The sequence below is a fragment of the Vombatus ursinus genome, unplaced genomic scaffold, assembly GCF_900497805.2.
Source record: "Vombatus ursinus unplaced genomic scaffold, bare-nosed wombat genome assembly UNPS02014818.1, whole genome shotgun sequence".
In the NCBI taxonomy this organism is placed as follows: domain Eukaryota; kingdom Metazoa; phylum Chordata; class Mammalia; order Diprotodontia; family Vombatidae; genus Vombatus; species Vombatus ursinus.
In genome coordinates this window covers 56,390,675-56,415,952 of record NW_020954596.1, presented here as the reverse complement: position 1 = coordinate 56,415,952, position 25,278 = coordinate 56,390,675, and the positions used below count along the sequence as shown (strand labels likewise).

Genomic DNA, 25,278 nt, shown 5'->3' with positions numbered 1-25,278 from the left:
AGTCAAATACCCAGTTGTGTTTGCTATGTTATTCCGCTCCATTTTCCAGGACCTTCTTCTTAATTACTGATTGCAATGCTCATTCCAGCTTCTGTGACTTTTGCTCATGCATTTTCTTTGCAAAGAATGTTCTCCCCACTTCCCTTCAAATTCGATCTCTCTGTCAAGCTTTAATTCAAGTTACATCTTCTTCAAGCTTTCCCAAATTACTTTAGCCTACATTACCCTTTTAAAAAAAAAATTCCTGAAACTTATTTAAACAAACTTTTATTGAGAACATTTTAAATCTAGGGCACTGTGTGAGGCACTGGAAAAAATGCTGATTGTCTGTAGTATTCATTTTTGGATCTAATCATTTATATTTCTTTGTATTTTAACTAATTGCTGTTTCCCCAGGTAAATTCATAGGACCATAGCACCTTAGAAATGTTAAACCTGTAAGTTACTCCAGAATCATACAGTCTGAGTGTTGGAAGGATCTCAGAGGTCACTTAGTTTTACCTCTCCATCAGGTTCCCCCTCTATAACCATTCCACTATTTCAACATGTAATTGCGTCACTCCCCTGCTCAAAATTCTCCAGTGGCTCCTTTTTGACTGGGATTAAGTACAAACTCCTCAATCTGTTACTGAAAACCCTCAACAATTTTGCTCCAACTCATCTTTCCAGTCATTCAGTCATGTCTGACTCTTTGTGACCTCATGTACCATAGCATGCCAGGCCCTTCTATACTCCACTATCCCTCAAAGTCTGTCCAAGATCACGTTTGTTTTCCATGACACTATCTATGCATCTCATCCTCTGCCTCCCCTTTTACTTTTTGCCTTCATTCTTTCCCAACATGAGGGTCTTTTCTAATAAGTAGTGTCTTTTCATTATGTGGCTAAAGCTTCAGCTTCAGTATTTGATTTTCTAATGAACAGTCTGAATTTTAATTATTGATTGATTTGATCTCCTTGCTGTCCAAGGGATTCTCAAAAATTTTCAGCACCACAATTCAAAAGCCTCGATTCTGTGGTGCTCAGCTTTCCTTACAATCCAACTCTCACAGCCATACATTGCTACTGGAAAAACCATAGCTTTGACTGTATGAACCTTTGTTAGCAAGATGACATCTTTGCTTTTTTAATATACTGTTCAGATTTGCCATAGATTTCCTTCTAAGGAACAAGTGTCTTCTAATTTCATGGATGCAGTGGCTGTCTACAGTGATCTTTGAGCCCAAGAATATAAAATCTGACACTGCTTCTATTTCTTCTCCCTCTATTTGCCAAGAAGTGATGGAACCAATTGCCAAGTTCTTAGTTTTTTTGATGTTAAGCTTCAATCCTGTTTTACATTCTCCTCTTTTACCCCTATTAAGAGATTTCTTAGGACAGCTAGGTGGTGCAGTGAGTAGAGTACTGGCCCTGCAGTCAGGGGGACCTGAGTTCAAATCCGGCCCCAGACATATGATACTCACTAGCTGTGTGACCGTGGGCAAGTCACTTAACTCTGATTGCCTCGCCCAAAAAAGAAAAAAAAAGAGAGACTTCTTAATTCCCCCTTGCTTTCTGCTATCTGTATCATCTGTATATCTGAGATTGTCGATATTTCTCCTAGCAACCTTAATTCTGGTTTTTTGATTCACTCAGCTTGGCATTTTGCATGATGTACTCTCATATAAGCTAACTAAATACAATGACAATAAACAACCTTGTATTATTTTTTTCAATCTTAAATCAATCAGCTGTACCATAGTTGGTTCTAACTGTTGCTTCTGGAACCACTTACGGGTTCCTCAAGAGACAAGTAATGACCTGGTACTCTCATTTCTTTGAGGGCTTCCCACATTTTGTTGTGATCCACACTGTCCAAGGCTTTAGTGTAGTCAGTGAAGCCCAAGTAGAAGTATTTCTGGAACTCCCTTGCTTTCCCCATAAACCAGTGAATGTTGGCAATTTCCTAGTTCCTAGTTCCTTGGCTTCTTCAAAAACCAGTCTCCTGTTCCTGTTCCAGTAATTCTTGGTTCACATATTGCTGAAGCCTAAGTTGCAGAATCTTAAGCACAGCTTTCATGACATGTGAAATGAGAGCAATTGTTCAGTAATTTGAACATTTGTTGGCATTGTTCTTCTTTAGGATTGAGTTGTAAATTGATCTTTTCCAATCCTGTAGCCACTGTTGAGTTATCCAAATTTGCTGGCATATTGAGTACAGCAGTTTAACAGCATCATCTTTTAGGATTTTAAATAGCTCAGCTGGAATTCTATCACTTCCACTAGCCAACAACAACAACAACACCTTCCCAGATTTATTTCATATTACTTTCCTTTTTTGCAAACTATGTTATATCCGAACTAGCCTACTTACTGCTTTCTACAGTCAGCACGATGACGGTCTATGTAGTTGTGCACAGGCTATCTCCCGCGTTGGCTTAGAATATACTCCCTCTTCACTTTTCTATCTTGTCCTTTTTCTGGACATAGGTCTGGCATCCAACTGAGTTCATTTGAATTATCTGATGCTTTGTTTGGAGTTAGCATTCAATTTCTTCTTCATCTGAATCGATCTTCTGAGCTAGTGTCTAGTACCTAGCTTTCTCAGTCATGGTGACTGAGAAAAGATCATTGGTTTGGAGAGTTTCAGTAAAGTCACATAGACAAAAGTCAGATTACAAAGGTAGGAATTGGACAATACCTTGATGGAATGCAAAGGGACGAAGGGGAAGCTTTTGTAGGGTCAGGAGGAGCTGAGCATATCTATAGGCTTGTGGAAAGGAGCTAACTGGAAGGTCTTGGATGAGGCAGAAGGCAGTGGAGCCAAGGGTAAGTCAAGACGAGCCGTGGTGAAGAATTTGGGCTGCTTCACTCTGAGATGGGAGGGAAAGAGAACAGTGTGGGTGGTAATGCTAAGAAGTTTCAAAGAGTGTAGAAAGAAGGTTAAGGAAACTCCCGTTAAATGGCTTTAATCATGGTAGGTTCTTAATAAATGGTATATGAATTTAACCAAGAGATGATGTCATGTATCAGGATCTAAGTTGAGTTTGAATCTCAGCACTGCTGCTTAGTTTCTGTAGAATCTTAGGCAAGTCATTTAACTCCTTTAGACCAAATTTTCTTTAAAATTTTTAATTAAATCAATTAAATTTTAATTAAATTAAATCAATTAAATTAAATTTTAATTTTAATTAAATTAATTAAAATTTAAAATTCTTAAATTTCTTTAAAATAAAAAGATTGGACTGGATGATGTCAAAGTCCCTTTCGAGCCCTAAATCCTATAATAACAATAATAATAGTGCTCCTAATCTCAAAACCATATGGAATGCAATTCTCTGAAAATACAGAGGCCTAGAAGAAGAAATTAGAATTGTGTGGGAACAAGGTGAGATACATATCACTCTCATTCTGTTTGCTACTGCAGTTGTTCCAAAGATGCTTTCCATGAGCCATACAGAAGATAAGCTTATATGCCCTAATACTTTTATTCAATTACAAAGAAGCAATCATTTTTATCCACCTGCATAACAGTCCACTGAACATTAAACTTTAAAGAACAGCAATAGAGTAGCAAACCCATCTCAGGACCATTTCTATCTGCACTTCATAAAATATAAGGTGAGAAGAATAAGAACATTAATAATAAATAAATACATTCATACTGTGATTTAAGGTTTGTATAGCTATTTATGTACAATAGCCCTGCCAGATAAACATTGTAAGCACTATTATCCATACTTTGTAGATGAGGAAACTGAGGAGCTAAGTGTCTTGCTCATGGTTCAAGATGAGATTTGAGTCTAATGATCTCTCTGCTAGGCCATGCTACTTGTTATTCTATGAACTAAATTGAATGGACTCTTCTCCATGAAATAGGAAACTAAGCCATTTGCTTTAAGAGTGTGTGTATGTGTGTGTGTGTGTGTGTATGTGTGTGTGTGTGTGTAGGTTGTTACAAGTTTTTATTATCTTTTAAGGGGAGACAAAAGGAATTGGGCTAATTTCTCTATGAATGAGATTATGGAGCTAACAACATTGTTGAACATCTGTGAGGGCCCAGTGGATTCGATGCACCATAAATCATTATGACTATGTTAACCTACCCCATAGAGTTAAGAAGCTCAAAAGTACTCTTAAAATATTCTTAAAAGTATGATTTAAATGTCAATCACTATTATATCCTTTGTGGTATGCATCTTCAGCTTATAGCCACAGTAACCTGTCTTATGAGATAGTGCATTGTTTTAAAAACGGGTTTGTTGCATCTTAAATTTACTCCTTCTTATTTTCACAGGTACCTGTGTAAATATTGTCAACAGCCAGTGTCAAATGCTGCCTTACAACCACACTACTCTGACATCCATTCTGTCCATTGTGAAAAGAATTGAACTAGAGAAGTTCCTGAAGTTCTTCAGTTATCTCAGCCGCCTCAGTTGCTATCAACACGTCATGCTGTTTGGCTGTAGTATTGCTTTCCCTGAGTGCGTCAGTGATGGCGATGAGAGGTATTTGGAAACCCAAGTTGTTCATTGATAAGAGCCAGTAATAGAAGAATTCTAAGTATCTAATCAAAACAAAATAGTCCTGGGATATCTACCACTTCTTGGTTTGTAATGGAAACCATTTCCATCCACCGTTACTCCTCAAGCAGTCTGTAATAATAACTCATTACAGCCTTCTAAAACTAGAATTCATGAAGACTCTTGTGTAATTTTATTGCAGGGAAAAATTAATTAGTCTAACTGCATTGATATGTAAAATTCTTCCGGATAGTTGCATTTTCTAAAATAGAGATTTTTCTTTCACTTTCATCAGTGGAGAGTATGTTGTCTAATTATGTATAATATCTGTAATTCCAAGCATAGCTATTTCTAAGTGTTTGCTAAATATAAACATATAGACTAAAATATTTTCTGTTTTTAAAAATGTCAGAATTGCTTATAGAACTGTACTTGTGTATGAATCTAATTTTCAAAGGCAGATGAAATTCTATAGTATTTATGTTGATTTGATTAGTTTTTATAATGTCAACTTAATTAGTTGACATTAAGCCATTTATGTACTCAGTAAGATTTTTTGTTGTCATAGCCTCTAAGAGTGATTTTTAAAAATCAACAATCTCAGAATGTGTGCTGACTTTTAGATAGCCCATAGCTTTTAGGAACAAGCCTTGACCAAAAAAAAGTTTAGCTGTAGTAGAAGCTTTCAAGGGAAAGATTTTAACTCTGAGTTAAAAATGTAGGATTGAAAATAAGAAGTGCTGACAGTTTATCTTCCACTATGTTGAAGTGAAAAGGACAGACAAGTTTTAAAGTGGCTCAGACCTCAAAAAGTATTTATTAATTTTGTATTGATTTAATGACAAACTCCAAAGGCTTGCAAAGCATTGTACAATCATGTATGAGTGTTATCCTCCCCCCTCTTTTAGAAGTAAATTAGGTGAAATGCTTCAGTGAACTGAAGAGGCTGATCCTACTGATTTTACTACTGCATCACCATCGGGTAATAAGCAAGTTGGGTAACAGTCTTTGCCTGACTTTATCTGATTCAATTCTTGACTAATCTATTATGTATGTGTAAGGTCCCGTGCTGGCTGCTAGGGATGGAAAGACAAACAAGATATATTCTTCTCCTTGAGCTTTTAGATAGAACTCCATCTGTTTTGGTCTTTTCCTGTTAAACATTTATTTATTTTTTATCAATGCCTTGAATGAAGGCATAAGTGGCATAAAGACGAGACAAAGCTGGGAGGAATAAATAATACATTGAAAAAGAGTATCTAAACATCTTAAAAGGTTAGAATAATGGGTGGAGTAGAATAAGGTGAAATTTGAGGGACTGGTACAAAACCCTAGGTTTAGGTTCAAAAATAAATTTTATAAGTATCAGATGGCAGAAGAGTGGTTAGATAGAAGTTCATCTGAAAAAAGGTCTGAAGGCTTTAATGGACTCAGTTCAAAATGAATCAGCGGTGGAATATGGAAGCCCCCAAACCTACTTTGGTAAGTTACATTGAGAAGCATAGTGTATGGATCTAGTTTTTTTGTCAGTCTAAATCTGCAATATGGTGTTTAGTTCTGGGTTGTCCATTTTAGAAAGGGCATTGATATACCAGAGTATCCAGTGGAGGGCTGCCATAATTTTGGATTATTGGAGATCCTCCTGAATATAATAATCGGGATAAAATTGAAAGAACTGGAGATGTTTAGTCTGGAGTAGAAAAGACCGATGGGCATGATGGCCATCGTCAAGTATTTGAAAGGCTGTCGTGACAAAAAGTGAGTAGACTTGATCTTCTGCTGCTAGAAGGTAGTACTTGCAGCAATGTGTAGAAGGTGCAGAGACACATATTTAGGATCAAGATAGAGAAAAACTTAACAAACAGAACAGTCCAGACGTGGAATGGACTGCCTTGGGAGGTGATGATTCTCCAACATCATAGGTCTTCAAGGAAAAGCCTTGGATAGATACTTTCTGGGAATGTTGCAGAGGATGGTTGGCTAGGCACAGTTTGGAGTAGAGGTCTTCTAGGGGCCTTTACAAATCTGAGATTTTATGAATCTGGTAAGTAATAAATGAAAAAAAAAAGAAGTTGACTTCAGAAGAAAAGCTCTATATAAATACATGTTATGATTATCATTATTATAATTAACTCTTTATTCTTAAACCAGCTGTACTATACTGTTATTATTGAGAGGTTCCAGTCACGTCTGACAGTCTGTGACTCCATTTGGAGTTTTCTTGGCAAAGATACTGGGGTGGTTTGCCATTTCCTTCTCCAGCTCATTTTACAGATGGAGAATGGAGGCAAATAGGTTTAAGTGACTTACCCAGGGTCACACAGCTTGTAAGCATCTGAGGTTGGATTTGAACTTGGGTCCTCCTGACTCCAGGCCCAGTGCTCTACTTACTTTGCTACCTCGATGCCCACTGTAGTATCCTGGTTAAACTTAAGTATTCATCTTCGGGGTAACTTGAAGGCAACTTTCTCCAAGCTAGTTTAGCCTGAGGAACACTACAATTGGTAGTAGGAAAATGTGTTACTCTAGCTACTAATAGACTTTCAAATACCTGTTGCCAATTATATATTGAGATATTTAATCCTATTCAGCAAAATTTTGGATTGTTGACACCAGTTGTTATTTGATCTACTTTATCTCTTTTTATTAAGTGAGTTCTTTAAAGGCAGAGTAGTGTCTTAATTATTTGAACATTCCTTTCTGATCCCACCCCTTACCTGCAAGCAGTGCAAGTAGTAGATACTTTATATATGTTTATTTGAAAGTTAAGCATGTGAGTTTGTGCTGAAGAATTGCAAAATAATTTTAATATTAAAAGCAAACCAAAGTCATAAAGATTCAATATGCTAAGAAAAAACCTCTACATTTCAAATCTAAATGTCATTTTTGATACTTAGAATTATTGATGGTATTTTCTTTATTGTAAAAAGCTGAGCTTATGGTACTGCATCCCTCACCAGAGAAGAAAGAGTTCTTATACTTCAGAGAAACTATATGTTTTATGAGGTTCCGATTTTAGCCTGAAGTAGATGATGGTAAGACTTAAAATGATATTATATCCAAAATACCACTTCTTTTCAGATATTCAGGAGTTTGTGTTACATATTTAAAGAACTGATTTTTAATATTTCCTGCAGTGATGAAGTGCGTAGAGTGCTGGACCTGGAGTCAGGAAAGACTCATCTTTGTGATGCTTCAGACACTTACTAGCTGTGTGACCCAGGACAGGTCCCTTAACTCTGTTTGCCTCAGTTTCCTCAGCTGTAAAATGAGCTGGAGAAGAAAATGACAAACCATTCCAGTATCTTTGCTAAGAAACTGCAAATGGGGTCGCGGAGAGTTGGATGTTACTGAAAATGACAACAACAAATACAAACAAAAAACTTACTGTGGTTATTCACTCTAATCAATGGTCTTAGGATCATAGCTCTAGAAACACTGATTTAAGGACTTTGGGTCCAAATGACTTCCCTTCTAAGCCAGCTACTCTTGGTATCCTTTAATCATGTAGTTGATAGGATGATGTGGTTGTCTGAACCCCACACAATAACCAGGGACAATTTTTTTTTAGAAAGACACACACACACACACACACACACACACACACACACACACGCTGATGTTTAAATCTTCCTAGCAGGGACTATCTGTTAATTCTTTGACAAGTTGCAGAAATTCTTGGCATCAGTGTTCTCTGTCCCTGGTGCCCATTATTAAAGAGACAGTAGATATTTATTGTTAACAAGTGCTCATCTTGACTTTTTGTTCTAAAGAGATCTGGGAAAGACCAGATCACAAAGATATAATTAAAGGAAAACTGTAAGTGGCTGTAAGCATTATTCAAAGCAGCTCTTTTCCACTGAATTTTATACAAAAAGGAGTTTGATCAGAGAGATGACACCTCTCTTTTCTCTATCTTACTGTTTCCATTTAATACTCTATATATTTTATTTCAGTGCTACTGCTAATGTTTTACTAAGAATTTTTGTTTTTTTCTCTCAAGTATTTGTTTTTTTTTAAGCTTGCCATATTCTTAAATGTGTCTTTAAGAAGATGTCCTAAGGACAAATATTTTAAAATTAAAATGCATTTCTGAATTTGTCACATATTAAAGGGAAGATACTATTGAGTTTCCAAATAGTTTTTTTTTTTTTAAGAATGACTCTTGTTTGTACCTATGCCCCTTGCCCCTTATCCATGTTTCTGGTATTTTCAATAACTTTTGTTGCTTAAACAAAGACAAAATGAAACAGGGTTTTTTTTTTTAATTTTGTTTTTTGTTATTGTTGTTTTGTTCTAGATCTGTAATTTCATAGGTATTGGGATCTCCCAATGAAGAAACTTACTCTGTTACTGCTGATCAACAACCCGGAGTCTTTAGAGAACTGCCTAGGGCCTTGAAAGGTTGAATGACTTACCCAAAGTCACACAAATGTTATGTGTCAGAGGCAGGGTTTGAACACAGGTCTTCTTCACTCAAAGGCCTACCTTGTTGCTTCTCAGATGCTGTACAGAATACCAGATTATTAGATTAGTAAATATCTTCCCATTTGGGAAGGACCCACTCTATATAGTAATAGAGCATCCTTTTCAGATTGGTGTTTAGTTAGAACTGTGATTTTTGTTCCTATTTTTAAGTCTATTTGCAAGCAATAAATTTATTCTATAACTAGGAAATATCAGTTTTGTGGATATATCCAAACAGGCTGGCTATTCACATACTGGCTAATATTGGTCTTTCTCTCCTTCCCCTTCATCCATATATCACACAACATCCAGGTTTATTAACTCTTTCTCTCCCCTCCCTTTTAGTACTATACATAAAATTGATGATTTAAGAAATGATGTTTAATATTGTGAATTGAGAACTAGTTTCTAAATGAGAACCAGTTTGACTAAGCCATTTTTAATCTTTGCTCATGTTGATGTAATGAAAGATTTAGTCTGAAATTTTCTGCAAAGGACAGATCAAATATGTTTTGGAAATGGTTTGTTGTATTGCTGAATATGTACCAACTGTAGATCTTAACAAGGTCAGTCATATAATTTATTTCTTTTGTCCTCAGTAACAAATTGTCCTGTATTATTTGCTGATGCATAACTGTAGGCATGAATACAATTAAAATAATAGTAATTCATTGCCATAATTTATTAAATCTGAAAACCCATTTGTTAGAGGATTATTTTGTGAGGTTAAAGAGCCAAAACATCCATGAAAAAGGAATAAAGCATTCCATGTGTCTTTTGTAATTCATTAATTTCCCATCCCATCAGTGCTGGAAAGTGTTTTAAATATTGATGGGAAACAGAATCATTTGGGTTAGAAGGAGTCTCTGGAAAATTGCATAAAAAGACTAGCACCCCATTTGCAATAGAGGTGGCTTAATATTATTCCAAGATGTCCTAAATCACTTGAATTCTCAGTCTACCCTTTGCCATGCCCAAATTTGCTCTGGTTCTGTGGCAATAGTCCTAATATCCTCAGGTTAGTTAGAGCTACTGATCCTGGCATCACAAATCATAGGATCAGAGATTTGCAGCTGGAACGGCCTTCAGAGGCTATCTAGCATAACCTCCTCATATTACGGTTTAGGAAACTGAGGCCAAGAAAGGTTAAACGAGGTTAAGTGACTTCCCCGAGGTCACCCAAATAGTAAGGCAGATAGGTGGTTCAGTAGATAGAGCAATGGGCCTGGAGTCAGGAAAACAACAACAACAACAGTTCAGATCTGGCTTCAGCTGCTTTCTTGCTATGTGACTCCATCGAGTCACTTAACCTCTGTCTGCCTCAGTTTCTTGCTCTGTATAATGAGAATAATAATCACAGCTACCTCCCAGGGTTGTTGTGAAGATAAAATGGGATGCTTTTTGTAAAGTATTTTGCCAGCTTTAAAGAGCCTTATAAATGCTAGGGACGATGGTGATGACATGATGGAGCTAGGATTCAAACCCAGGTCCTCTGACTCCAAATCTGGTGTTTTTTCTTCTGTATTTAGATTTTTAAAAGATCTGGGTAGTGATCATACTAAAACTTGTCTGCTAAAGAGAATGGTAGACTAAATAATAAAGATAAAGCTCAGTGAAGTCCAAAGAGAAGGGCATTACAAATATAAGGCAGTATAAGCAATTGAACTAAGTAATTGATTTAACTGAGTATTGTGATTGCAAGAAGGTGTGGATTGCAAGAAATACCTGGCACATTGAACAGGAAGTCAGGAAATCTAGATTCTAATCCCAACTATGGAATCACTACGGAACCTCAGTCAAGTTACTTGGCTACTATCATTCTATACCAATTATCCATAAAACGAGGAAAATATTCTTCTGTCAGAAAGTTGTTTAAATTGTTATTAAAAATGGCCCCATGATTTTCCTTTTCAATATCGGGAGGAGGCTAGCAATTTGCCTTTCTGAGTAGAGAGGAGAAAAGAACTCATCATTTGTAGGAGGGAGCATTATGAATAGGAATTCTTTGGCTATAACCATCTTCTTGTTAAGTCGTTTCCAACTCCATTGTGAGCTCATTTGGGGTTTTCTTGGCAAAGGTACTGGAGTGGTTTGCCATTTCCTTCTCCAGCTCATTTTATTTTCTTTTTTCTTTTTTGGCTAGGCAATGGGGTTAAGTGACTTGCCCAGGGTCACACAGCTAGTAAGTGTTATGTGTCTGAGGCTGGATTTGAACTCAGGTCCTCCTGAATCCAAGGCCAGTGTTCTATCCACTGTGCCAACTAGCTGCCTCTCCAGCTCATTTTAGAGATGAGGAAACTGAAGCAAACAAGGTTAAGTGACTTGTCCAAGGTCACACAGCTAGTGAGTGCCTGAAACCAGATTTGAATTCAGGAAGATTAGTCTTCCTGACTCTATGCCTGGAACTCTATTGATTGTACCACCTAGCTGACCCATAACCATCCTCTACAACCATGCATAGTAAAATCTCCCTAGGAAGAACTAATAATACAGTAGGACAATCTGTCTTGCTCTCTTACCATACCCAAGGCCACAGTACTTTGGGAAGTCTCAAAAGAACGTCATCATGTCATCTATACAGCAAGTAATGTTTCTTACTCACTGGATTACTCACTAGATGACTTTTCATGAACATGTTTCAAGTGTGGAATTTTCTCCTGTCCCCTTTAGTGGTGCTGATTTCCCCCTTTGCTTTGATTCATTTGCACTAAACTGAGTAGCCCTTATGTGATCTATGACATGTAGTTGTGAAATAGTTGGACAGAATTATGAATGTGGACTGACCTTGGGTGCAGCCCAAGCCCATGAACTTCCTTAGCACTATGTTCTAATCAGCAAAATTTGACATGTAAGAATATATATAAGAGCTTAAGAAATGCCAGACTGGGATGTTTACCCAGATCACTTTTCTGTCACCGTCAGTGATACCAAGAGATGTTCTATGGAGGAACATAGTAATGCTATGCCATTACTGATGTGATGGATAGAGCACCGGGTATGGAGTCAGGAAGACCTGAGTTCAAATCTGACCTCAGGCACGTATTAGCTGTATGATCTTGGGCAAGTCACTTAGATGCTGTCTGCCTCAGTTTCCTCAATTAAAAAAGGGAATAATAACAGTATCTATCTTACAAGACTGTTGTGAGGATGTTGTGATAATATTTGCGAAGCACTTGGCACATTTACTTGGCCTTTACTAAGTTTTCATTTCCTTCATTCCTTTTTTCTCTCCACCAACCTCAAAAGTTTACTTATAGGATACTGTTTTACTGCCTGTAGGAAAAATATTGGCCGGAGACAGCTTTCAAACTTCCTCTATTTCCCGTGATGACACACAATGGATCTCTGAAATTATGCAGACTCTTCTTGCAATCCTTTTCTGTTCTACTATTATCACTTACTGGGATGATGAGTTTTTGCACATCCTGTGCTATTTGATGAAACAGTTAGTGTGTTTCCTTTTGTTTGTCCTAAGCCTCCCTCTCCTTTGACTTTCAAGAAATCCTCTCTGACATTTCTCCTATTCTCAGACTGATGGACAGGTTAGTGTTTACCCTGGATCGTAAGGACGTGGGCTTAAAGCTCAAAGAAGTCTTAGTGATCATGCTGTCTGACTCCTTTGTGGGTGAGGACATTGTAGCCCAGGAGGTTAACTAGCTTGCACGATGTCACATGGGCAGTGAGTGTCAGGGATGGGATTCCAGCTGAGGTCTGCTGACTGTAAAAGTACCAGCTCTCCACCCTGCCATGTTGCTGCTTTTGTCTTTTGTGGTTTTCACTGGATTATATTCCCTCATAGCATTCATTGCCTTGACTAGCATTCCCTTAATATTTTGTCCATACTCATGTCGATATTTTGATTATTTTTGGTATCCTCTGGACCTTTTCCAGGGTCATTTTTTTAGTGGTTGTTGCTGAGATTCAACTATTATAGTGTCATAAGATCTAAGGGTAGAAGAGATCTTAGAGATCATCTAAATCTAATTCAGGGCAGCTAGGTGGTGCAGTTGATAAAGTTCCCAGCCTGGAGTCAGGAAGACCTGAGTTCAAATGTGGCCTCAGACACTTACTAACTGCGTGACCCTGAAAAAATCACTTAACTTTGTTTGCCTCAGTTTCCTCATCTGTAAAATGAGCTGGAGAAGGAAATGACAAACCACTCTAATATCTTTGCCAAGAAAATCCCAAATAGGGTCACAGAGTCGGACATGATTGAACAGCAACAAAACGAACTACCTCCTTTTTATAGATAAGGAACTGAGGGAAAGTCTTTTGACCAAGGTCACACAGCTACCATTAGGTTTTAAACCCAGGACCAGTGATTCTAAATTCAGGGTTCTTTCCACTACCCCATGCTCTCTCTTTGACCACACACAGCATCCCTGGTATAGATAGAGGGTCTCACTATTTCATGTGTGATGTTGCTTTGCGTTTTAGAATGTGATGATTCTATGAAATGGCTTTGTGTAACACGACCAGGATGACGTAAGAATGCATATTTTGAGGTGGCATCATGCAGAGTCCATGTTAACAAGAGGTCACAGGACTTTTCTTTTTGATGCCCACTTACTTTAAGTGGGAAGTTTGCTATGAAAAACAAGGTTCTGATATAGAGGAAAGCCCTTAGAGACATAAAGGAGAAATAGCCTGAATAAATGCAAAGCATAGCTAGGTGATGCAGTGGATAGAGCACCTGGCCTGGAGTCAGGGAGACCTGAGTTCAAATCTGACCTCAGACACTCACTAGATATGTGACCCTGGGAAAGTCACTTACCCTATTTGCCTCAGTTTCTTCATCTGTAAAATGAGCTGAAGAAACAAATGGCAAACCACTCCAGTATCTTTTAATGGGGTCATGAAGGGTCAGACATGACTGAAATGACTAAACAACAAAAAAAAAAATACCATGCCCTTCCTTAATAAAGTCTGATATAAGAAATTTCAACTTGCAAAACAAATAAGTTATTAGTAGAACTTTTTTTTACATTAGAAAAGGATTATTCATTTTACCAAAATTTCATGATAGGGAATTACAATGCTGGATTTCTCTAGGATGTTTAAAAGATGATTATTAAGTTATCTTTTATAGACTTATAAAAATTATTATATATTATATGACATATCCTATATTATATATGTATGTTATATATACACACATTACATAATATATGTAATGTGTGTATATATAACATACATATTTATAAAAAATTTATTTGCCCTTCATTTTGGGGAAATAATAAAGAGTAGAAACATTTATTACCTTAAGCAAGGAAAACATATACAGATACTGGTTCTTGTCCTTCGTTCTTGAAGAAGACCAAAATGTCATCACTGTTAGAGTCAAGTTTCAGTTGAGTGGCCAATCAGACAGATGTGAGCTCGAATGTTCTACCACAAGTCGGGCACAAACAGTGTGAATGTTTGGGGTGGATTCTCTAAATTCGCGCATCTTGCATTTCTTTTGAGCTATTTCAATTCTGCTTTGCTCATAGAGCACAGCACCTTCTCCGACGTGGGCATGCCATGTTGAGTGGTCCTGTGCCGGCGTCTTATTTAAATACGTATAATTCTGTGTCCTAAACACAAAATTTATTTTAGACAATAATGACCAGGACACTTTAGTGTCTTCTTTTCCACCATTGATAGGGTGACACCAAGTATCTGGAGTGAGAAGATCAAAGTCCTTTCCTTTTTAAGCCAGTGACCTGAACAAGTCATTTTTACCTCTGAGACTTCATTTTCTCATCTTTTATTGGTGTTGATAATATTTGCACCACCTGTGAGAAGGTTATTGTGAGTAAAGTATGTTGTTGTAAATTGTAAAGCCCTATGTGACTTTGTGAGCTATTCTTAGTACGTGTTAACTAGAGGAAACATTACAATAATTTTCTGAGTGGTACTGAGACTTGTCGGTCATAGCTGTTAAAGGTTTCTGTCATTGGTGACAGAGATGAGGCTAGCTTTATCTTGTGCTAGGCTGCGTTAAGGATTTCTCCAGCACATCCAATTTATTTTACACCTCCCCACTGTGGTGATATTACCTTCCTGATATGGCATTTTCAATCATCACAGCTAGCTCTCATGGGTTGCCAGGGTTTATTTGAAGGTGGAATCTTGCTTGTTTGCAAGTAGGTATTTATATGTCAAAATGTAGTTCCTCAGTGTCTCCAAAGTGCTGAAAAGCACGATAGGCCAGCCTGTTATAGAAAGCTCAATTCCATGAAAAAACATGGACAAGTGGTCCCAAGTCTCCCTTGTTGTTTGAAAGATGAACTAGTTATTAATGCTTTAACACTATTTCACATACACTGTTCTAGCAATTAGATTCTCTAAGCCAGGAACTTGTCTTAAGAGAACCATTCAGAAACATATTCTCTGTTTTTTCTTTAAAACCTAATTTTAGAATGGAAGGTTTAACAGCATTTTAATGTGCATATTATATTCCTGGGGAAGATCACCCAGAAATTTAGAAAAACAGGCAGGTTTAGCAAATTTCCTTTCAAGAGCATTGCATTTCTTAAAAAAATGAGTTTAGGATACACAAGAGTTATAGGAGTGCCAGAATTCTAACTTTTCCAGAAAGAGGCAGATTGGGGTGATGGTCATGCCTGATTTATTAAGGACACGTACACATACGTACACATACACATCAGACACAGACCGACACACCTTTTTAGAGATTGTGAATTCAGGGGGAAAAGAATGGGAGATATCAAAAATCAGGGCTAGCTTAGTGGAACAGATTCAGGGTTGAGGCAGGTTTCAGTTAATACTGTGTTCCAAAAAATATTTTCCCCAATTTAGCCTTTGTTTTTACTTCATTTTGTGTTATTGTCTAAAATCCCATCAACTAGAGATTCATTTAAATGAATAGGCATCCTTTTAAAAATTTAAAAACCTCTGGGAAAGGTTTAGGGGATACAGGTTGTTCACCCTGGTTTTTCAAGAAGGAGCTAGCAATGGAAATACTTAAAACCCATGGTGATCTGGTTAAAGCAGAAACAGGTCTGAACAAGTTAAGTTTTTCAGAGTGGGAGAGGGGGAGGTACAGATCATGGCTGGAAGGAGTATTTTCCAGCCTGTTGTACCTTCTAGGGCTGTCTGGTAGCTATGCTATCTCAATCCTTCGACTGGACATGATTGGAGAAGCAGGACCCCCCCCCCTCCCCCCCTCTATTAGTCTGTTTCTTATCTCCAGAGAGGTTCTTAAGTACTCCATGTCTCCAGGTCATTGCTTGTCCCTGGGCTTTACCTCTCCTTGGGCATAACATGTATCAGACTTGTGAAGGACTTTCTCTTCTTTGGTAAAATGAGTTCCCTGGAGAAGTAAGGCCACAGAAGGGATCTCTCTCTGTGGGTGGAAAATCGTTCAGAGGATTACATATCTGCCTGCTGCTGCTCATTCCCAGGCTTCCCAGGAGCCATGCTGCCTTGCTGTCTGGCCTGGAAGAGCAATATTTCTCCAGGAGATGCCATCCCTGCCCACTCTCTGCTCTTGACCTGAGCTGCTTGAGATCAGGGTGCTCCTTTAGGCAGAGGAAAAACAGAAGGCAGCTCCTCACTCCCCACCCACAGATGTCTGTGTAATAGAACAAAATTTCAGCTGCATTGTTCAAGTTAAAGTTTTGAATTTGGTTGATACATGTGTCTCGATTCTTGTTAAGGAAAATCTAATCCCCAATTTATCAGAAATGAATTGGAAAAAGAAATAGTGGTGATTTGGATGATGTAATCTTCCTGCTGCCAGGAACTCAGTTGAAATTATCTGTCTAATTGTTGTTAGGTATTTATTTTGTATAGGAAGTCTTTAGTGGTTAGAGTCTGGATAAGTTTATATCTACTATCTTGGGACAGAAATGTTCCCTATCCTTTCGCTAATCCCTGGAAATATCAAGCCCCACTGGCAATATCTACATTACTAAATTAACCTAAATATTTACATGTGTAGATAATTAATGTAACTGATTTGGTCATAGCTTTATACCTCATCTGAAAATTAAATTGCCTTATGAAGTTTCCAGAAATATTTTTATGCCAAAAAGATGTGTGATTTTCAAGTTCAGCCTTTGACAGCCAATTATTTTCCTAATGGAGCTGATGAGGGTGGCCAGAAGGATTTTCATTTGTATGTAAAGGATCTGTACTGAGGTCTCCCACAAGTTTCCTTTTAGGATTTTATCTAGTTATATTACCATTATATTAGTAATACAGTAAATGAGAAAAATACTACCAGATTTCCTGAAATCTGTAATAGAGGTAGAGAAGGGATGGTGTGAGTGAGTTAATGTATAAACACACATTAGTGTGCTTAGTGACAATAAAGCTGTCTTCTTTATAAGAAGTACTGGCATAAAAATAACAGTGGCCTAGAAGTCAGGAGATTTGAATTATGGCCCCAATTTGGCAGCTAACCGGTTTTTTAGTTTTGACAAGTCATCTAATCTCCCTGGACCTTACTTCTCTCATTTGTAAAATGATGAGGTTGGATTAGAAATCAATCAACATTTGTTAAGCACCTACTATGTGCCAGGCACTGTGTTAACCTTTAAAGTCTTTTCTAGTTTCAAGTTGTATCTTTCTAAGATGGTTCTATTGACACATCATTAATGAAGCATGTTCTTTGATTCCCCTCTTACCCCCCTTAAAATTGAGATTCAACCTATCTTTCTGGACATTGCATATCACTTCTTCTAATGCACCCCCTATCCCTAAACTTCAGTCTCTCCCTATTTACTGGGATCCTTCTGTATTGCCTACAAACATGCCCAAATCTCCCTCCATCCTTAAAAAAAAACTACAACCAAAACCCTATACTAGATTCTATCATTCCCTAAAGATATTTCTCCTTATTTCTCTGCCAAACTCCTAAAACACACACAAACACACACACACACACACACACACACACACACACACACACACACCCAACTCATTGCTTCCATTACCACTTTGGAATCTTTTCAACTGAAATGGCTTTCTCCAGTGTTAGCAGTGATCTCAAGTGTCAAATCTGATGATCTTTTATCAGTCCTCATTTTTATGAACTTATTGGCAACACTGTCCACTGCCCACCCTCTTCTGCATACTCTCTCTTCTATGATTTTTATAACACTATTCTCTCCTAAATCTTTTCCTGTTGGAGTATTTAGTGTTCTGGCATTCACATCTCCTTATCCCTAATCTGAGACTTAGTCCTGGCTCCCCACCTCTCTCTGTTGTCTGCTCCCCTCTTGATATTCTACCTTCCCCTTTCTGTATTCTCTCACTTAAAGGCCTCAACACCCATGGGTTGGTGAGTTATCATCTCTATGCAGATGATGCCTAGTTCTATGTACCTAACTCTAATATCTCTCTTGAATTCCAATTTCTTTTTGGATATTTCAAACTGGCTATCTCATAGACATCTCAAACTCAACATGTCCAAAATAGAATTCATTGCTCCCTTCCCCCTCCGCCCATCTACCAAACATAGCATTCTTCTGAACTTCCCTGTTTTGTTGAAGGAACCACCACCACACTTCCAATTTCCCAGGTTTGCAACTTCGATGTTACCCCGAACTACTCATACTTTCTCTCTTTAAATATCTCATCAGTTGCCAAAACCTTGCCCTTTGTACTTCCACAGTAGCTTTTGTCCTTTTCACTACTCCCGTAGACACTTTATTGGGTTCAGACCATTATAATTTCCGGTTTGGACTATTGTAATAGTCTCCTTGGACTCTGACTCAAGCCCTTCCTATTCCTATCTGTCTTCCTGCAGTTGCCAAGGTGATTTTCCTAAAGCACAGGTCTGACAACGTCACTCCTCTACTCAAATTCCAGTGGTTCCCCTTTGCCTCCAGGCTACGATATAAACTCTTTAGTTTGGACCTTTAAAATCTCTCACAACCTGGTCCCAATTGACTTTTCTGGCCTCATTACTCATTAGTCTTGTTCCCACCTCCCAGCATTGTTATGAGGATTAATGATTAAATGGGGTATTTGTAAAGTGCTTGGCACAGTGTTTGGTACACAGTAGGCATTTAATAAATGCTTGTTCCCTTTCCTTCTTCCCTTTTCCACATTCTATGGTCTATTGAAACTGTCCTTGATATTCCTCACGTGGAATACTCCATCTCCTGTCTTCTTGTTTCTACCCTGGCCATACTCTATTCCTGGAATGTATTTCTTCCTCATTTCTGCCTCAATGAATTCTTTACTTCCTTTCAGCTCACGTACCATCCCTTAGTAAAGTTTTTCCTAATCTGTCCAATACTAATTTTCTTCCTCTCTAAACTAGTGTATATTGTTCTGTGTTTATTTTGTATTTGCTCCTCTGTGTATATGTTATCTCCCCTGATAGAATGTAGCTGCTTTAATGAAAGGACAGTTTCATTCCTGTCTTTGCATCCCCAGTGCCTAGCACCGTGCTCAGTGCTTAATCAGTGCTTATTTGACTGACAGGTAGTGAATTCTTTGTCACAGGAAGTGTTAAGCAAAAGCTGAATTGCCACTTCTCAGTGATTTTTTTTTTGTGGAGGAGATTCACTTAGAGGGTTTAACTGAGCAACTTCTGAGGTCCTTTCTATAACTCAAGGATTCTGTGATTTTAATGATTCTTCTCTATTGTGAATATCTTCATTTATTGCTGTGAATTTTTTCTTTTATCATTTAAAAGTTATTTCACATGGAAATTATTTTAAAATTTTTAAAATTAATTTATTTTGATTTATCAACAATCACTTCCAAATGCTTTTGAGTTTAAAATTTTTCTCCCCCTTCCTCCCCACCACCCTCCCCAAGACGATGCACAATCTGATATAGGCTATACATATACATTTTTATTAAACATATTTTCACATTAGTGATGTTGTAAGTAAGAATTAGAACCAATAGGAGGAACCACCAGAAAGAGTAAACAAAACTCCACAGAAGAGAAAAAAATAGCAAATAGTTTGCTTTGATCTGCATTCAAACTCCATAGTTCTTTCTTTGGATGTGGATAGCATTTTCCACGAGGCCTTTGGAGATGTCTTAGATCCTTGTATTGCTGGGAAGGGTTAAGTTTATCAGTATTAGTCATCGCACGATGTGGCTGTTATTGTGTACAATGTTCTCTTGATTCTGCTCACTTCACTCAGCATCAGACCATAAAAGTTTTTCCAGGTTTTTCTGAAGTCAGCCTCTTCATCATTTCTTATAGCTCAGTAGTATTCCATTACACTCATATACCACAACTTGCTCAGCCATTCCTCAACTGATGGGCATCCTCTCAATTCCAATTCTTTGCCACCACAGAAAGAGCTGCTATGAATATTTTTGTACATGTGGGTCCTTTTCCCCTTTTTGTGATCTCTTTGGGATATAGCCCTAGAAGTGCTATTGCTGGGTCAAAGGGTTCACATGGAAATTATAAGTGAATTATGAGCTTACTTAAGACAGGATATTTTTGTAAGTTATGCATTAAGCCATATGGTATGATCTTGTATTTATTTTTGTTCAAATATGTATTCAGAAATGTATTTTGGAAAAATATGAAATTTCAAAAATATTTCTCTTATTATAGTTATGGGCTCTTGCCCTGTCGGTCTTTTTGCGAAACTGCAAAAGAAGGCTGTGAACCAGTTCTGAGGATGGTGAATTCTTCCTGGCCTGAGTTCCTCAAATGCTCCCAGTTTAGAAACCACAGCGAAAGTGACCTCCGGAGAGTCTGCTTCTCGCCGAAGCAGGAAAGAGGAAAACAATGTAGGTTTCTGTGTTTTATTTCTCTTCAACCTAAAAAGTTCAGGGGAGCTCTGTCACAGAATATTATCCCCTCCAAAGCACAGGGTGGAGAACCAGAGGGATGCCAGATGTTAGGTGGGAAAGTTAACCTCAGAGATGCCCCTCCCTCTCCTGTCTCTCCCATCTCCTTTTTCCTCCTCCCCTGTCCACCCTTTCTCCCCCCACCCCCACTCCTTAAAACTTTTGATTTTTGTTTTTTAATCATATATCATTTGGTGAACTTAGCTCGCTGGTACAGGGCTTAAAGTACATACAATGAACAAAAAAACAGATGAAAATTAGAATTAAATTATCTGTAACCTTTAATGATTTTTTGAGAATCCTCCAAAAGTTACTGTATAAGCAAGAAAGTCTTCCAAATCAAAACTTCAAGTTTAAAGTATACAGAGCTTTCCTGAACTACTTTGGGCTAAATTCCAATGCATATTTGTGATTTGTTTTTCAGTCTTTCTGGGAATAATAATGAATTTCTGTTAAGATAGTGCATTGGATATGGGTCTGATAGATGGTTCCAGATGGAGTATTTCTTTAGAATTTAAAGAATATATTTTTGATTTTTGGTTGATGGGAGTAGTGCTAACCATCAAACAAACATGTTTTCTTATTTGGTTCATTTGGTAAGGATTGATGTCCTACCAGAAGTGTGGTGGGGTTTTTTTTTTGGGCTGGGTTGAAAGTGGTGGGGGAGGATGGTGGATGCTAGGACTTGAAGTCAGAAAACCCTAGTTCAGATCCTGGCTCTGGCATTCACTAACAATGTGATCTTGGACAAGTTACTATATCTCTTTGAGACTCACTTTCCTTATCCATAAAGTGAAGGTAATAAAATGTATTATACTTATTTTATAGGTTTGTTATGCTTTGCAAATTAAGAACTATGCAAATGTAAGGTCTTATTTACCATTTGCACTATAATTACACTGTCACTAAAGTGACAGTGTAATTTCTAGTTTATGTACACATATACTTAGTGTAATTGTATTTATGCGCTAAATATTAGATAGTGTGCTTATTGGGTCAGTTTTTGTAGTACATAAGAGCCTTACTATCATTTTGAATTTGGGAACCATGCCCTGGAATTACTATATAAATAAAATCAACAAAGTCTTCTTGGTCTTTAAGTAACCACATCTCTTTTGATAGGGTATAACATCAGCCCAGTTCATAATTCTCAGAAGACACTGGGGCACTGAAGGTTCTGTATAAATCATTCAGTTCAACAAATACATTAAATATCTACCATTTGCAAGATTCTGTACTCAGTACTAAAGATAAAAAGGTTGAAAATGACATGGTCCCATGCCTTCAAGGACTTTGGTTTCTATAATCTCCTCTATGAAATTGTAAGCTCCTTGAGGGCAGGGACACAGCACTTGGCAAAGTGCCCAGCACACAGAAAATGTTTTTTTAAAATGTTGAATCAATGGATGTATAAGAAATGAAAGCTACATACATGAAGAGTAAAATAGATGAGCTGTTGTTTGGTGAATTCAATATAGGCAGACACTTTGTACTAAAACAGTAGCATTTTCTTAATATTTATCCAGATAACTTATAAGTTTATCTACTTCAGTTTTCAAAGGTAGATCAATAGTATTTATTGAGCACTTAGCACCTACCTAGCATTAAGTACCATAGGAGGCTTATAAAACCACAAAATGGGAGAAGTGGAAGAGACCACAGGGATCATCTGATTAGATTCCTATATTTTGCAGATGAGGAAACTGAGGCCCAAGGAGATTAAGTGAGAGGCCCATGGTCACATATGCTGTTACTAACAGAGTCAAGCTTAGAACCCAAGTCTTTGGACTCAGTACTCTTTTCACTCTGCCACACTAAAGCAATACCTTATATTTATGTAGTATTTTAAAGTTTACAGAGTATTTTATTCACAGCAACTTCATGTTCTTTGACTATCAGGAGTTAAAATTAAATTTAGGATATGTATGAGATAAAAAGATGTAAGAGCAGTGTCAATATGAATACAAAGAGAAGGGGTTTAATTACTATTTTGTGAGATCACCAGGAAAGAGATTTTAATTAAAATGAGTTTCAAGCCAGTTTTTGAAGAAGATTAATTATTAGTAGAAACAAAAAGAGAAGATGTTGATATATTCAGTAATGTAAACCTATGTAGGAAATCAATACAATTAATAAACTGAATGAAAACATTTACTTGATTATCACCCTTGAAAGTTGATTTTCTTTTCCATCTCCTACCCCCATGGATAAAATATTTTACTCTAAGAAAATAAAACAATAGTAATTTAATCCACTGTAGGATGCCGTTGGCCACTAACCTTACCTTGTTTATTCAACAATAGACAGGCAACAGGCAAGGTATGTCTCACTCAAGTGGTTCTGTACTCCACCCACCACCAGAGGGCGCTTGAGGGAGGGAAACAAACATTTTCTGTGATTCTCAGAGAGCAGATATTTCTGTCCTCCATTTGTGGTAGTGGTTGCCTCATTAGATTAGGATTGTGATCTATGGGGAATCTATCATCTATCTGATTAATACCTTACAGCTTGTCTCCTTTTCTACCATCTTCCTTTTGTGCTGAATTTCAGTGAATCCTAATCATATGGGTGTAACATAATGGAATTGCCCAGACAGGTTGACTTGGCCATATGGAGTGTTTTACTCATTACCATTGAATCAAAAGGAATAAAAAACAATGTATTTTTTAAAAATCCCCAAATGTTATGTAGCGCTTATACTCACAACTTCTCCCAGACCTAGGTAGCTCAAAAATTATCAGCATGTCCCAAAATTGGGACAAATTTAGGCTCAGCTAGATGGTACAATGGAGAGAGCACTAGGCTTGGAATCAGGAAGACTTATCTTATGAGCTCAAATCTGACTTCAGACACCTATTAGTTGTTGTGATCTTGGGCAAATCATTAAACCCCGTTTGCCTCAGTTCCTCATTTGTAAGAATGAGCTGGAGAAGGAAATGGAAAACCACTTCTATATCTTTGCCAAGAAAACCCCAAATGGGGTCATGAAGAGTTGAACGTCACTGTAACGACTGAAGAACAACAGACACAGTTCAGATGCTGAGACTCAAAAGCCCTCAGTGGTAACAGCAAGGATCCTCAAGGTTAGAATTACCTCCTATAGCTAATATTTTTCCACTCTTAAGCATCCCCCATCTGCTTTTCCATTCACAGCCTTCTGAAGGGTCGAAGTCAAGTCAATTGGGGAACTTGGGAATTGGGGCTGTCTCTGATTGCTGCAGCTTTTCCACTCAAAATTCTGCCACTGGCAGCAACTTTTGACCCTGCTCTCTGACTGCTTCTCGATATAACTGGCTCTTTCATTGGCCTCTATGGTGCTCTGATTAATGGTAATTGCCTATTCATTTCTGAGTGGACTGGTGGAATGGTGCCAAGGGCAGGCCAAGTAAAGGGAGACACTTCTCCAGGCTCCGTTCCTCCCTCCCTCCCTTGGAATCACTACTCTCCCCTGCTTCATGCTGATCCACATCTCGTGTAATTTCCAGGGTTAGTTTAGAGGTTGACCTAGAACCCAGGTTTTTAAATCGCTTATTCCAGCCTCTTTCCACCACGCAATAGTCAGGAAAGCTCGGGTCAAGCCAATATTGGATCAGTAATATTATCCTGCTACTCTATGTTTATGTAGTGTTTGTCTCCAGAGAACTTGTACCACTTTACAAACGAAATTCAGACAAAACCTATAATGTGGAACAGCTGTTATTGCCAATGCAGAAGTTGGAAAACTCAACTAGAATTTCACCTAGTGGTCTTTGTGCCAGTCATAGCTCAGAGATTTATTTATATTATAGAAAGAGTCTTAGCTATCATTTCTGTCCTGTATTGACATTAGGGACTGCAAAGGAGATTTAATGATATGATGATAACGTTGTGGGAATTCTGTTTCAAATATTTTAAAGTAAATATTTGTGTGCATTTTCACATAGTTGAGTTGTGAGAATTCAGGGGACTGAAGGTCAAGTTTCATCAATCATTCTGGACTATATGACTAACCTTGACCTCTGTCTCATCTGCATTCACACAAGGGAAGTCGCATTTAAATTGTATTTCTATAGGTCTGAAGGAAGCTCCCTAGCCATGAAGGAACTTTGGTTATTTTTCTCCTCTTTCTTTCCTTTCCTTCTCTGGTATTCTGTTTGTTTTGTCTAGTGCTGGATCCTGGTAGCAACCTCTTAACAAAACCGTAATGCACTGACAATTTCACTTTTTCGGTAAGACAAACACTCTGAAATTTTTTTGTGTCTGTGTGCAAAATTGATGGTTGCTTTATTTCAGAAAAAACATGCAAGGACATTTTTAAAAAGTACTATCATAAGCCCTAAAAAGAAATTATTATAGATAGCAGTATGGAGGAGTCGGTGACAACCCACCTGTAAACTTTCTACTTCAATCTTATCAAAAGAAATTGTCCCCAGATGTCAAATGCTACTACAGTTATAATTTAACTTTATACCACCTCCTCCTATTTTTCACATATGTATTCTTCAATCTTTATCTATACTTTTGGGCACAGTTAGATGTAATAATGG

General features: G+C 37.6%; 1 protein-coding gene across 2 annotated transcripts in view; it reads left to right on the top strand.

The window, feature by feature from the left end:
• Window positions 1-25,278, top strand: part of CORIN (corin, serine peptidase) — a 205,710-nt gene that overhangs the window by 75,232 nt on the left and 105,200 nt on the right. For both annotated transcript variants that reach the window (XM_027836429.1, XM_027836428.1), the window contains exons 4-5: window positions 4,276-4,486; window positions 20,514-20,692. In XM_027836429.1, the coding sequence (XP_027692230.1) occupies window positions 4,276-4,486; window positions 20,514-20,692 (390 nt within the window). The remainder of the gene's footprint in view (window positions 1-4,275; window positions 4,487-20,513; window positions 20,693-25,278) is intronic.